A 15445-nucleotide genomic window follows, 5' to 3' on the forward strand; every position below is an offset into this window, starting at 1 on the left:
TCTATAGGCTATCCAATAATAATATTACAGTAGCACAGGCAACAAACCAAGAAATTTTGGATGCATATAAGAATAGAACAGTAATTATCATGGGGGACTTTAACATAGACATAGATTGGGTGAATCAGGTTGGTTGAGGCAACCTTAGAGAGGACCTCATAGAATGCATACCTAATGGCTTTCTTAAGCTGCTTGTTACTGAACCTACAAGGGAACATGCTATTTGGTTCTGGTGCTGTGCAATGAGATAGGTAAAATTAGCGATCTTGTAGTTTGGGATCCTCTTGGAAAGAATGATCACAGTGTGACTGAGATTATCATACAAATGGATGGTACAATAGTTCAGTCTAAAACCAATGCGTTATGCCTAAACAAGGGAAACTACAAAAGGATGAGGGAGGAGTTGGCCAGAGTAGACTGGGAACACAGGCATGGAGGGACAGTTGAGGAACAGTGGAGGAATCAAAGAGATTTTGCACGGTGCTCAAAAAAAACATATTGCAGTTAAAAGCAAGGACAGTAAAGGTGGGTACAGCTGGCATTGGATAACTAGGAAAGGCATCAAACTAAAATCTTGTGCTTATCAAGTTGCCAAAAGCAGTGAGAAACAAGAAGATTGGGAAACTTAAAAAGTAATTAAAGACCACGAAACAACAAATAAAGAAAGGGAAGGTAGATTTTGAAACAAGTTTAGCACAAAATATAAATAAGGACAATAGAAATTTTTATAATTGCATAAAATTGAAAAAAGTGGCTAAAGTGAACATAGGTCCCTTGGAGGATGAGAAGGGGGAATTGATATTGGATAATGAGGAAAAGGCTGAGGCTTTAAATGACTATTTTGTGTCGGTCTTCTAATTTACATTGGGGGACCCGTCTACCATGCCAAAGACAAAGATTATGGATGTGACAGAAGATGAGATTCAATAACTATCACGACAGAGGTAGTGCTGAGCAAACTTCTGGCCCTAAATATAGATAAGTCTCTTGGTCCTGACAGAATGCATCCCAGGATACTGAAAGAAATGGCTGAAGTTATAGTCAAGGCTTTGGTGATAATTTCCCAAAATTCTCTGGACTCTAGGCAGGTCCCTGCAGATTGGCAGATGTTGAATTTCACACCACAGTTCAAAAAAATGCAAAAGGCCGGGAACTACAGGCCCATTAGTTTAACGTCTGTAGTTGAGAAAATGCTTGAAGTTATCATTGAAGAAGTAGCAAGGCATCTGGAACAAAATGGATCCATCAGGTAGATGTAGCAATGGATTCAGCAAAAGGCAAGTCCTATTTGGACAAACTTACTGGAGTTCCTTGTGGATATAACGAGCGCATTAGATGGAGCGGAACGGGTGGAAATTGGAGATTTCCACAAGACGTTAGATAAGGTGCCGCAGAAAAAACATCCATAAGATAATGATGCATAGAGTTGGAGGTGTTGTTTTAGCATGGGTAGAGGATTGGTTAACCAAAAGAAAGCAGAGAGTTGGGTACAAGAGTGTTTTTCTGGTTGGCAATCAGTAATGAGTGGTGTGCAGCGGGGGGGTCGGTCGGTGCTGGGCCTACATTTCTGATGATATACGTGAACAACCTGGAAGAGGGGACACAGTGTGATGGACCTAAATTTGCCGATCAGACTCTATTGAGTGGAAAAGCATTTGTGCAGAGGATACAGAGAACCTGCAGAATGATATAAATAGGTTAAGTGACTGGGCAAGGGCCTGGCAGATGGAATGCAGTATTGATAAATGTGAGATTATCCACTTTGGGAGGAAAAATGGAAGATCAGATTATTAATTAAATGGCAAGCAATTGCAGCATGCTGCTGTACAGAACGATTTGGGAGTGGTTGTGCACAAATGCTGGTTTGCAGGTGCAGCAGGCCCTCAAGAAGACAATTGGAATGTTGGCATTGAATTTAGGAGCAGGGAGGTTATGCTGCAACTAACTGTACAAGGCACTGGTGGGGCCACATCTGGAGTACTGCATGCATTAAGTTAGTTTGCTCAGCCTCCTCATGGTAAAAACACAAAAGTTTGAAGTCTGTTAGGAAAATAGCCCAAAGACAATTGAATCAAACTAAAATATTTACTTGAGGAAGGATATACTGGCTTTGGAGGTGGTGCAGAGGAGGTTCACCAGGATGATTCCAGAGATGAGGGGGTTAGCCCATGAGGAGAGATTGAGTTATCTGGGACTATACTCTTGAGAATTTAGAAGACTGAGAGGGGATCTTAGAAAAGCATTTAAAATTATGGAAAGCACAGATAAGAAAGAGCTAAGTATGTTGTTGTCAGTGGTAGGTGAGAGTAGAACTGGGAGGCATTGCCTCAAGATTCAGGGTAGAAAATTAAGGTCAGAGATGAGGAGGAAATGCTTTTCCTATAAAGTGCTCATTGAAGCAATGAAAGCTATCCCAGGTTGGATAAATGTTTACATACTGGGAGAAAGAAGGGATACGGCAAAAGGCAGGTAGGTGGAGATGAACATATCGTCAGATCAGCTATGATATCATTTAATGGTAGAGCAGCCACGATGGACCAGATAGCCTCAGCCTGCTCCTATTTCTTATATTCTTATGGCATTCATTTTTTACTTATTTCAATTCAAAATGATATCTTGGCAAAATCTCATGCTTATGTACATGTGAATTTCATTAATATTGTATTTTTAATTTATATGTAGAAGGATAAGGTTGTGTTGAATATTAAAGGTTTACATTCAGATTTTAGATTTATTGTCAGACTACATACATGACATCATATACAACCCAGGGATTAGTTTTTTCTTAAAACTTGGCAGCATTACCAAGTAATGCAAAAAAAACTACACCGTATACACATGTAAACAAATGAAGAACTGTAAACAGATAACAGATGTAAATGAACTGACTGTGCAATACAGAAAGAATTAAAACATTAATAACGTGCACAAGTAAAAGTCTTTAAATGAGTCCCTGATTGAGTTTACAATGTAATAAGGCAGTTACTCTTGTGTATTTGTAATATGGCAAGTTTGGTAAGATTTTGTTAATTTAATTTTCCTACAGATATTAACCCAGAGGATATCTTTGGCCTGAATGGACAAATAGAACATAAATTAGCTTTCCTCAGGAAGAATGTGCCAAAAGATACCAAGATTGTCCTGATTGGCCATTCTATTGGTTGCCATATGATACTTGAAATGATGAAACAAGAACCAGGATTACAGGTGAAGTGTTTTGATTGGATGTACAGTAATTGGTGCAGATCATATTATGCTATACATTTGCAAGTTAAATCAGCTAAGATTTGAGAAATGTGTGCATCAACTGGCCTGTTCTGTGCTTTTTTTAATTTTAATTTAATTTGTTTGTTGCAGTATTTTTATGAAGATATTATTGTGGTGTGCTGAATGCATCGAATTACACGTGCATAGAAATTGCACCACATAGGCCCCCAAGAAAAGTTTGCAGCTCATATATTAAATCACTATTGCAATGATCATTCAATACACTAGACCAGTGAAAGGAATGGCATATGAACAGATCTTACTTTTATTCACTTTGAGTCATGCCATAATTTGCAAAGTACCCATTTGAGGCAGCAAACAAGACATTCCATTCCTTGGCCTCTGCTGACGTCAATAACAAGAAAACTTGGCATAGGCCACAGTTTACATCAGCAAATGAAATAGAAATGTCAAAACATAACTGAATACATGTAAGAAGAGTAGGGTTCCTGCTGAATTTAAATTTAAGGTTTGTATTTTTTTACCATTTTGTTCCTATTATGCTGACCATAGTATGGACTTTTCATCTGAATCACAATGCTTTACTTAAAGCTCACCCAAAGCTCTCTACTATGTATTTTTATTGGCTCTTTTGCATCTATATCCATTGCTTCTTAATGTTCAATTCTGTTTTAACAATTAATAGAACTACCACACAGCCTCCTGCTGATGCTATTCCCCACTGGAGCAGTTTCTTCAGCTGTATGTGCAGTAAGAAATTAAGCTTTTGGGCTATATTTTACCCAAAGACAGAATTACAACTTGCATCAAAGAAGCATCTGTTTTTCTTTATTAAAGAGATAGCCTAGAAGTTAGTTTGCTCAGCCTCCTCATGGTTAAAAACATGAAAGTTTGAAGTCTGTTAGGAAAATAGCCCAAAGACAATTGAACCAAAATAAAATACTGATCAGGATATTCAGGAGCTTGTGTCATCTCTCAGAACTGAATCCAGCACATTTTGCCACTTGTACTGTGAAGGAAAGCAATGCTGTTCCTGCTAGTCAAAAGAATAAGATTTGAAAACCCTGTATAGCTCAAAAGGTTAAAAAATATAATTAATGCTTTAATCTAAGAAAATAGTCAACATTCACATTGTTGTTTTGCAAAGAGGAAAGGAATATTTGCCATGTCTTGCTCTTAACCTGCTCTCATCTTTCGTGATTGAGTGCTAAAGTGCCCACATTGATCTTTGTGAACCAAACATTAACCCTAATCCTGAGCGATAAGATCCCAGATCTTAGACAATCAGTTGCATTTGCACTTGCATTTCAAGTTGGAACATTGTGGCCCACATAGATTGACAATTGTTTTATTGCTGTAACCCTTAATATTAGAAATGTAATGTGCAGGTTAGTCGATGGTCAGAACACTTCCAATCTCTTTTCAGTGCCAACCGCTCAGTCCAAGAATCCACCCTGCTCCAGCTCCCTCAACAACCCTTGAGTCTAGAGCTGGATGAGGTCCTTACCCAGGAAGAGACATATAAGGCAATTGAACAACTGAAAAGTGGCAAAGCAGCAGGTATGGATGGAATCCCCCCCAGAGGTCTGGAAGGCTGGCAGCAAAGCTCTGCATACCAAACTGCATGAGTTTTTCATGCTCTGCTGGGACCAAGGAAAGCTGCCTCAGGACCTTCGTGATGCCATCATCATCACCCTGTACAAAAACAAAGGCGAGAAATCAGACTGCTCAAACTACAGGGGAATCACGCTGCTCTCCATTGCAGGCAAAATCTTCGCTAGGATTCTCCTTAATAGACTACTACCTAATGTCGCCGAAAATGTCCTCCCAGAATCACAGTGTGGCTTTCGCGCAAACAGAGGAACTACTGACATGGTCTTTGCCCTCAGACAGCTCCAAGAAAAGTGCAGAGAACAAAACAAAGGACTCTACATCACCTTTGTTGACCTCACCAAAGCCTTTGACACCGTGAGCAGGAAAGGGTTTGGCAAATACTAGAGTGCCTCTTATCCAACTGCATGAAAACCAACAAGGTCGGGTCAGATACAGCAATGAGCTCTCCGAACCCTTCTCCATTGAGAACGGCGTAAAGCAAAGCTGCGTCCTCGCACCAACCCTCTTTACTATCTTCTTCAGCTTGTTGCTGAAACAAGCCATGAAAGACCTCAACAATGAAGACGCTGTTTACATCCGGTACCACACAGATGGCAGTCTCTTCAATCTGAGGCGTCTGCAAGCTCACACCAAGACACAAGAGCAACTTGTCCGTGAACTACTCTTTGCAGATGATGCCGCTTTAGTTGCCCATTCAGAGCCAGCTCTCCAGCGCATGACGTCCTGTTTTGCGGAAACTGCCAAAATGTTTAGCCTGGAAGTCAGCCTGAATAAACTGAGGTCCTCCATCAGCCAGCTCCTCACCATGACTACCAGCCCCCCCACATCTCCATCGGCAACACAGAACTCAAAACGGTCAACCAGTTTTCCTACCTCGGCTGCACCATTTCATCTGATGCAAGGATTGACAAAGAGATAGACAACAGACTCGCCAAGGCAAATAGCGCCTTTGGAAGACTACACAAAAGAGTCTGGAAAAACAACCACCTGAAGAAACACACAAAGATCAGCGTGTACAGAGCCGTAGTCATACCCACGCTCCTGTTCGGCTCCAAATCATGGGTCCTCTACCGGCATCACCTACGAGAACGCTTCCATCAGCGCTGTCTCTGCTCCATCCTCAACATTCATTGGAATGACTTCATCACCAACATCGAAGTACTCGAGCTGGCAGAGTCCGCAAGCATCGAATCCATGCTGCTGAAGACCCAACTGCGCTGGATGGGTCACGTCTCCAGAATGGAGGACCATCACCTTCCCAAGATCATATTATATGGTGAGCTCTGCACTGGCCACCGAGACAGAGGTGCACCAAAGAAGAAGTTCAAGGACTGCTTAAAGAAATCTCTTGGTGCCTGCCACATTGACCACCGCCAGTGGGCTGATATCGCCTCCAACTGTGCATCTTGGCGCCTCACAGTTTGGCGGGCAGCAACCTCCTTTGAAGAAGACCGCAGAGCCCACCTCACTGACAAAAGTACAGTCTATAGTACACTGCAGCGCATCACAACAAGAACAAATTACAACCTTTAATTTTTACTTAAAAAGGAATTGGAGAATAGTTGGTACATTTCATTTTCAGCCACCTGATTTGATGTTACTTAGGTGAGGTAGGGTCCAAGGCAGAGCTCTCAGGACTCCAGGCTCCTCAGAAAATCCAGTCATATATCTCTTCTGGTCAGAACAATACGTGGACCTTGCATTATTATATTTGCATGATGATTAATCCATGAAAGATTTTTTGCTAGGACAGTGGCAAGGAAACTAATTTATATATTTGCAATTTTAGGTACCCCCCCCCAGCCCTATCCAGCTCCACTGTTTCTGTCTGTCACTTCCTGTACCTATTCTCACATTTATCTCTAATCTTCGCCTCACCCCTGCTCCTGTTGTCTCCTTCCCTATCTGTTTCACCATCTTTTCGCCTTCTTCCTCCAAGTACCCTATCATCTCTTGGCCTCTCCCCAGCTTCTTCTCCTTTTTCCCACTTTTTATTCTTTATATCTCATTTTTCCATGTTTGTGCTTGATAAAAGGTGCTGACCTGAAATGTTGACTGTCCATTTCTATCCATGGATGCTGCCTGATCCACTGAAACCCTCCAGCTTCTCTTTGTTCATTTTAGATTTGAAGTATTTAGCTGGCCAACATGAACTCTTTCCATTCCTTTCCTTGATCCTCCAAACAAGGGGACTTCAGGTGTCATCTTAAAATGCAAAATATTATAAATCAACTAACACTTACGTATAGGATGAGTTTGTATCAAATATAAATGGATGGGATAAAATCTCACTCTGCTACATATCCAGCAATATAGCATGCTTTCTTGTAATTTACAAAGAAATGTAGGATTCACTAGATAAACTTGGATTGGTTGAGAAAATGGGAAAAATGGCAGATGGAATACAGCATAGGGAATTGTATGGCAATACACTTTGTAGAAGGATAGACTATTTTTTTTAATGGGGAGGGAATACAGAAAGCTGAAGGCCAAAAGGACTTAAGAGTCCTTGTGCAGGACTCCCTAAAGATGGACATACAGGTTGAGTCAGTAGAAAGGAAAGCAAATGCATTATTAACATTCATTTCAAGAGGGCTAGAATATAAAGACAAATATAGAATGCTGAGGCTTTATAACGCATTGGTCAGACCACATTTAGAGTACTGTTGGGCCCATATCTAAGTAAGGATATGCTTGTTTTGGAGAGAGTCCAGAAGAGGTTTACAAGAATGATCCCAAAGATAAGATATTTAATATGAGGAACTCTGGGCCTGTACTCGCTGGAATTTAGAAGGATAAGGGATGATTTCATTGAAACATTCCAAATATTGAAAGGGTTGGATAGATGTGGAGAAGATGTATCCAGTTCTGGAAGAGTCTACAGCCAGAAGGAAAAATCTCAGAATAAAAGAACAAATATGACGAGAAGATTCTTCTGTCAGAGGGTATGAATCAGTGGAATTTTTTGTCACATAGAGCTCTAGATCTGTCAGTTGGTATATTTAAAGCAGCAGTTGATAGGTTCTTGATTAATATAGGGACATTGGGGAGGTTATGGGGAGATGTCAAAACAGTGGAGCTGAATAGAAAAATACATCAGCTATGATTTGAATAGTGGAGCAGACTCGCTGGGCTAATTAACATAATTCTGCTCATAAGTCTTATGATCGAATAACGTTTTTGTTTCAATTACTTGAGTACCAATTAACAACAGTCAAATCTGATGCAGATAGTTTCATTAATTACTTCACAAAAGTACATTGAACTGTACAATTTATGGCACTATCATTTTCAGCTCTGAAAACATTGCATCCATTTCCTATGCATTTAAAGTTTTGTCATGAAATACTGTTACTGTATATTGTATGTTCAATTTAACCATCTAAAGGGAAAGAAGACAAATTCTGCCAAAAAGAAAACTATAATGAAAGAATTTAGCCCTGGACATTTGCAAATGTACTTGCCATAGATGGAAAAGCAAGAACAACCATTATGAGTTCCTGCATGTCTTTTCTCTCCACCCACCTGACTGTTCACTTGGCAACTTATTGTTGACCCCAACCCAATCAATAGGCCTCAATGGTCACTGTCATGCTAACTCTATAATGCCTTAGTTAGCTCTTTTAAGAGGAGCAAAACAAATTGATAAAACCATTTGAAATAGAGGAAATATATATTAAAAAAAGCTACCGAACAATAAAACACCTGGAGAGGACGGACTCCCAATAGGATTCTATAAAACATTTAAAGACTTATTAATTCTTCCTCTCCTGGAAGTAATGAACCAGAATGAAGAAACACAAAGCATGCCAGATTCATGTAAAACAGCAATAATTACAGTAATACCAAAGATGGGGAAAGATCCACTAACACCAGCATCGTATAGACCAATATCTCTACTTAACTCAGATTATAAGATAATAGCAAAACTATTAGCAAACAGATTGGCCGTCTGTGTACCAAAAATAATAAAACTAGATCAAACTGGATTTATTAAAAAAAGACAAACGACGGACAATATCTGTAAGTTCATTAACTTAATCCATGCAGTACAAGGAAATAAGATGCCAACAGTGGTGGTTGCTTTAGACGCAGAGAAAGCCTTTGACAGGTTAGAGGTTCAACCTACAAGAGAAATATATTAAGTGGATTAAAGCATTATATAAGGGACCATTGGTGAAGGTGACAGTAAATGGATATATATCAAACCAATTTAAATTAAGCAGGTCAACTAGGCAGGGATGTCCACTATCTCCCTCACTGTTCGCTTTAGCTATAGAACCCTTGGCAGAACTGATAAGAACAGAAAATAAAAGGGATAAAAATAAAAGAGAAGGAATATAAAATCAGTCTATTTGCAGATGACATGATAGTATACTTGACAGAACCAGAATTATCAATAAAAGAATTACATAAGAAATTGAAGGAATATGGAGAAGTATCGGGGTACAAGATCAACGCAAATAAAAGTGAAGCGATGCCAATGAATAATGCGGATTTCACAAAGTTTAAGAAAGAATCACCATTTAAATGGCAAACACAAGCAATCCAATACCTAGGTATTAGACTAGATAATAATCTAGGCCATCTATACAAATTAAATTAACAGCCATTAATGAAGAAATTACAAGATGACTTAGAACATTGGAAAGATTTACCACTAACATGGATAGGAAGGGTAAATTGCATTAAAATGAATATCTTCTCAAGGATACAATACCTATTTCAATTGTTACCAATTCCCTTAACAGAGAAATTCTTCAATGAGCTAAAGAAAATAATAAGGAAATTCTTATGGAAAGGGGGGAAACCGAGGATTGCACTAGATAAATTAACAGAATGGTACAAACAAGGGGGCTTACAGCTACCAAACTTTAAGAATTATTATAGAGCAGCACAATTAAGATATCTATCAGATTTTTATTAAACAAGGGAAAAACCAGATTGGACCAGGTTAGAGCTAGATAAAATAGGGGAGAAGGTACCAGAACATATACTTTATAAGTGGGATGAAAAGCTGGTGCAACATAGAAGTTCACCAGTACTGCACCATCTGCTCAACATTTGGAAGAAGATTCACGTAGAAAGGGAAAAAACAAATTACCAACTACCAAAATTATTATTGACACAAAATCAACTAATCCCTTTCACAATAGATAACCTTTCCTTTAGAGAATGGAAGAGAAAAAGGATCAAAAGAATAGAAAATTGTTTTTTGGGAAATAATTTATTATCTCTTGAACAAATGAAGTACAAATATGGTATAACTCACAGTGTTTGCATACCACCAACTGAAAACCTACTTGAAGGACAAATTGGGAAGCAGGCTGAGGTTACCAGAAGGAAGCAGCTTTGAATATGTGATTACAGACACAATGATAATTAAAAGATTTATAACAAACATGTACATCAAGCTGCAAGGGAAAGAGAACGATGAAATAAGCTGTAAACCCAAACAAAAGTGGGAACAAAATCTAAACATAAAGATAAAGAATGAAACATGGGAAAAGCTATGCTCCAGAACTATGAGAAATACAATAAACACGAGGTTACGCATGATACAATATAATTGGTTACACAGGCTATATCCCACGCCCCAAAAGTTAAATAAATGGGACCCAACAGTATCAGATAGATGTTTTCGCTGTAAGAAGGAAACAGGAACAACAGTACATGCAATTTGGGCATGTGAGAAAGTAGAAAGTTTTGGGAAGATCTAAATCAGGTACTAAATAAAATCACAAAAAGGAACATAACAAAAAATCCAGAGATCTTTATTCTAAGTAATATAAGAAGTAAAGAACTAGGCCTCAATTTGGATGAAACACAAAAAAGATTTATTATGATAGCCTTAGCTGTAGCAAAAAAATGTATAATGTCAACCTGGAAATCAGAAGAGAGCCTGAGAGTACAGCAATGGTACATAGAAATGAATAAATGTATTCCATTGGAAAAAAATAACATATAATTTAAAAAGTAACATCACAGTATATGAACAAATTTGGGAACCATACATGGAACATAAGAGAGAGGGCCTACCGCGGACCTCCACCCACTAAAATGACAGAATGAGAAGATGAAATGAACTGACCCAGTGTGTAAAAGTAGATGACACAATTTTTTTGTTTATTTTCATTGTGTGATGACATTGTTTAATGGGTTTAATGTATCATATAGGTTGAGCATTGAGTGGGTAGGGAGGGAGGGGGGGGAAAGGGCAGAAAATGACACTGTGTATATTCAAGAGGGAAATGTTTGTGTGTATTTTGGTCAGTATGGTTCATAGTGTGAAACATTTAAATTTTTTTTTAAATAGTTAGCTCTTTTAAGTATTTCCAGGGATGACTGTTCTTTATTTATTTTAATGACATTTCTCACCAAATGTGGTACATCTTAAATTACCTATAAACCTTGTAACATTCATACTGAGGCAGTAGAAAATGTAAGAGGTATTATCATTGTGGGTGGAAGGATGAGGATAGATGAATGTGGTGGGTATTTGTTACATCATGCCAAAATGGTAGTATGAAAGCAAACCCTAGCATGTATTAGCTCTTTTGTTAATCTTTATGATTTGCACACAATGAAAATCATTTAGAAAACCATTTTGGCAAAATTTCAAAACAATGTTACTCGAGTCAATCCTGAAACAAAAGACTTTCAGTGAACATTTCAAATTGGAAACATACTTACATTTTAAAGGGACAGTATTTCTTTTGTCCATCTATATACTGACTAACCTTCTCTTCTGTATCAAATACTGAAACTCAAGCCTCTCAATCTTTATGTTGCACTGCTTTTCATTTTGGTCATAACTTTGGACGACCTGTCATCGTTGTCGGAATATACAAATTACTTAGTGATGCTCAGACTTACTTGAAACCAACAATAAATTTATGTTGAACTCCAGGGTACGTTGAAAATCTTTTTGTGTGGATGTTGTTTAAAATAAGTTTAAAATAGGACATCCTAATGGCCAGCCAACAGAAATATTGGCTGAAAGTCATGACATATAGCATGGTTATTGGGACACATTGGGTGCCAGTTTTATTCCAATAGGGTGCACAATGTACGTGCAGATTTATAATGTAAGTAGCAATGGTCATTGTATTTGGAAGTAAGCTGTTTTGTGCAATACACTCTCATATCAAGCGCTTCTAAATGTGGCAGATTGCAAATAGAATGTGAGCAATGCCAAATTGAATCCTGGTGTTGTAACTGATGCATTAAACATGTATGGTCCCATTTAATATTGTTTTCTCTGTACAGTACATTTAGGGATAATTAATTGCTTGCTGATTACTTTCAAAATGCTTGTAGTATCTCCAGACCATTTTGTAGAGTCTTCTATGATGAAGGATTGAGCATCTTCTCAAGTGCTTTTGGTCACCCAAGAGACTGCAGATGCTGGTATATGAAGCTAAATACCATCTGGAGGAACTCAGCAGATCAAGCTCAAGATCAAGAAATGAATGGTCAACCTTTTGAGCTAAAACTTTGATGAGGAATTTCAACTCAAAACATCAACCATTATCATTCTTCTACTGAAGCTGCTTGACCTGCTGAGTTTCTCCAGTATATTGTGTTTGCTTTTAGCTGAACTCTGTTGCTCCCAGTCATGGAACACAGCCTTATAGGGAGAAATTGCACAGAGAACACGACAACACATCTGACAATGCTTCACCCCCTCAGTGCTAGACTGGATTGCCTTCTTGACCTTTGGAATAGGTCCAGGTCCAACAAACAAGTGTATCACTAACTGAGAAATGGCTGATACTGAAATTAAATTGGTGGAATGAGAGAAGAAGAGACACCTTCCTGGTTTTGATTGCATCAATAACTTCAGTATTGTATGAAGCTTATATCCAGAATATATTGTGATGTTCATGATAGAAATCTTGACATGCAATATATTTTTAGAGAAGAGTCCTCATTACTTCACTTGAGAAGTGTTCCCAGTCTCTTGGTGTTTTGCTGGTCAGCATTGTAAAATTTCTAATCATTAATCCAAATGTCTGTCTTTATCTCAGAAACAGAAGAGTTCATTTTAAGTAAAAATCAGTTTTTGTATCAGCCAAAAAATTCCCTGTGCCATTTATCCTGACTTGATATTTCTTTTCATTACTTCTTAGCACAGCTCCCTATTTCTGCACAAACAAATGCAGAGGTAACTGAGACCTGCTGAACCAACATTGATGAAGTGTGCACTCATCTATAGACTTCACCCTCAATGTCTTGCTGTGCCTTAATCAACCACCAGAGTAAATATTGCAGTCAGTTACTTCCATCTGTATCTTGTTACTGAGCCGCTTTTCATAGAAAATAAATCACTGATGTTGAGTTCAAGCCAGTATCATTGTACTTTTAACAGTTTATTTTAAAACGGAAACACTCTTGAATGAAATATGGATATTCAACAAAATTTATAACCACATTATTATTTTGGTTTCCTTTAGAAATGTTACCATATCATTTAAGGATAATTGTGTTCATTTGAGAATATTGCTGAAAACTAACATTGATTTTTGTTTTCTCTCTTGTTTATTCCAAAAGAATTTAGTTGATTTGACCACCCTAAGATCTATCATAGAACCATATAACACTACAAAATAGAAACAGGCCCCTTCAGTGCTTTAGTTTATGCCAAACCATTTTTTTGACAAATCCTACTGACCTGCACCCAGTCCATAGCCCTCCTTACCTCTCCCATCCATGTACCAGTCCAAATTCTTCTTAAATGTTAAAATTGAGCTCACATTCACAACCTAAACTGTCATATTTCTTTTCCAAGCATCTTGAGTTTCAGATGGAAATGTTGGCTTAGATTATGCTGACATTATTACTGGCATGAGTCACTCACAGTCACCCAACATATGAACGTACCTGATCTTGATGTGCATAACCCAACTTGTAGGGCCCTATTGATTTCAAATTAATCAATACAGAAGTATTGGAACAAACTCGCTCAATGCTCACCAAAGAGCTTTGACAATTAGTGAAGCCCACTTCATCTGGTAAATCTTAGCAAGACCAATTTTTGTTGCTGGGCATTATTTGAAGTCCTGAATGAAATGTATTGCTATGTAAAATTCCCACTAGAGAAGAGTAAATTCAGGGCTATATACACGGACATCCAGACAAATGGAATGAGCTCAAATGGGCCGAGTTGTATGACACTTTGAGTCCATAGCATCTTGCAGTATACAGTTGTAAATATGGATGAGACAGCCCAGAGCCATAAGGAAACCTCTCAGTGTTTGAGGTATGATTTTAATCTTAATTTAGTTAACATGGTCAGAGAGGAATAATTTGGACCCAGTCATGTCATCTTTGCTGTGGGCCATGAATGTTCCCAGAAGTATGCTGCCTGCCTGCAGTGAACTGGGAATCACTGGTAGTGTGTTGTGCTGATGGCTGGCCCCGCCTCCCGGCTCCACCACCATCTGCTACATATAACCCTGGTCTCCCGCCTAAACCCAGAACCCTTCTGAAGACTTCTGTGAAACCCTACCCATAGTTATAAGCTAATAAAAGCTTTTGTTCTCCCTCCAGACATGAGAGCTTTTATTCGCACTACGCTGGCAAATTGAAATTGCCCAAAGAACTTTAGGACATTCGAATGTGTGGCTCAAGATCTTAATGCCTATATTGAAGTTTGGTGTGACACCTCATCATAACTTGGCAATGCAGGGTCAATACTCTGTATGTAGCAACTTAACCAGGGACCATAAAGAAGTGCCATCCACAATAGAATCATTTTTGTACTTTCCCTTTTACAGATTTAGGAGGAGCAGATTCTCCCCACTCACCCCTTTTCCTTTCTGGCCAGCTCAGTATCAAAATGGAGATATTTTCCAATGCCCCTCCCCCATCAAACAACATGAACAGGAGGCTCTAGTGGTTCCATAGCTCACTAGTTTTGTGCAGTTGAGTCTTGAGATCCATTTATCCATAATCTTCAAATGTGTGTTGTAGCCATTTTTGGCAGCACGGTTTGTATAGCGGTTAATGCAACGCTATTACAGCTCCAGCAACCTGCCACAGTCTGCAAAGAGTTTGTTTATTCTCCCCATAACCACATGGGTTTCTTACGGGTGCTCTGATATTCTGCCAAATTGCAACCAAGTATGAATTACTTGGTAAATTGGTCACATGCGTGTAATTGGGTAATTGAATTTAAAATGAAATTTGAAAAATAATGCTTATATCCATCTCGTCTGGCATTTCATGGCCAGTGTATAATAACCAAATTACAATTTCTTTAGGTTAAAAAAATTACATCATAAAGAATATTGGAGCAACTTGAAATAATTAATCCTGCCAAATGCAAATATTTTTCTTTACTGTGAAGGTAATGATGACCCAAAGTGTGCCTGTCCTTCATGCATCTATTTCACCCAGTCACACATCTGAGAGTTTTCTCACCTGATTCTGAATGATTTTATAATTTGTTTGTGAAGATATTGATTTAATTTGATGTCTTGAAATACCATTGCCCAACCTGATTGTAAAGCTCAGTGTTGCCAGCAAATGTTTAATGTTGCCATATATATCCCTTTCATGTTATCTATGCACGAGAGTTTGGTGTTTCAGGTCAAATATC

The 15445-nt window shown here is 38.4% G+C and overlaps 1 protein-coding gene across 24 annotated transcripts in view; it reads left to right on the forward strand.

Moving 5' to 3' along the window:
• The window catches only part of ldah (lipid droplet associated hydrolase), a 281972-nt gene that overhangs the window by 195507 nt on the left and 71020 nt on the right, over nucleotides 1–15445 (forward strand). For all 24 annotated transcript variants that reach the window (XM_069886448.1, XM_069886439.1, XM_069886442.1 and 21 more), the window contains one exon: nucleotides 3047–3207. In XM_069886448.1, the coding sequence (XP_069742549.1) occupies nucleotides 3047–3207 (161 nt within the window). The remainder of the gene's footprint in view (nucleotides 1–3046; nucleotides 3208–15445) is intronic.

Source organism: Narcine bancroftii, chromosome 6, assembly GCF_036971445.1.
Source record: "Narcine bancroftii isolate sNarBan1 chromosome 6, sNarBan1.hap1, whole genome shotgun sequence".
Classification (NCBI taxonomy): domain Eukaryota; kingdom Metazoa; phylum Chordata; class Chondrichthyes; order Torpediniformes; family Narcinidae; genus Narcine; species Narcine bancroftii.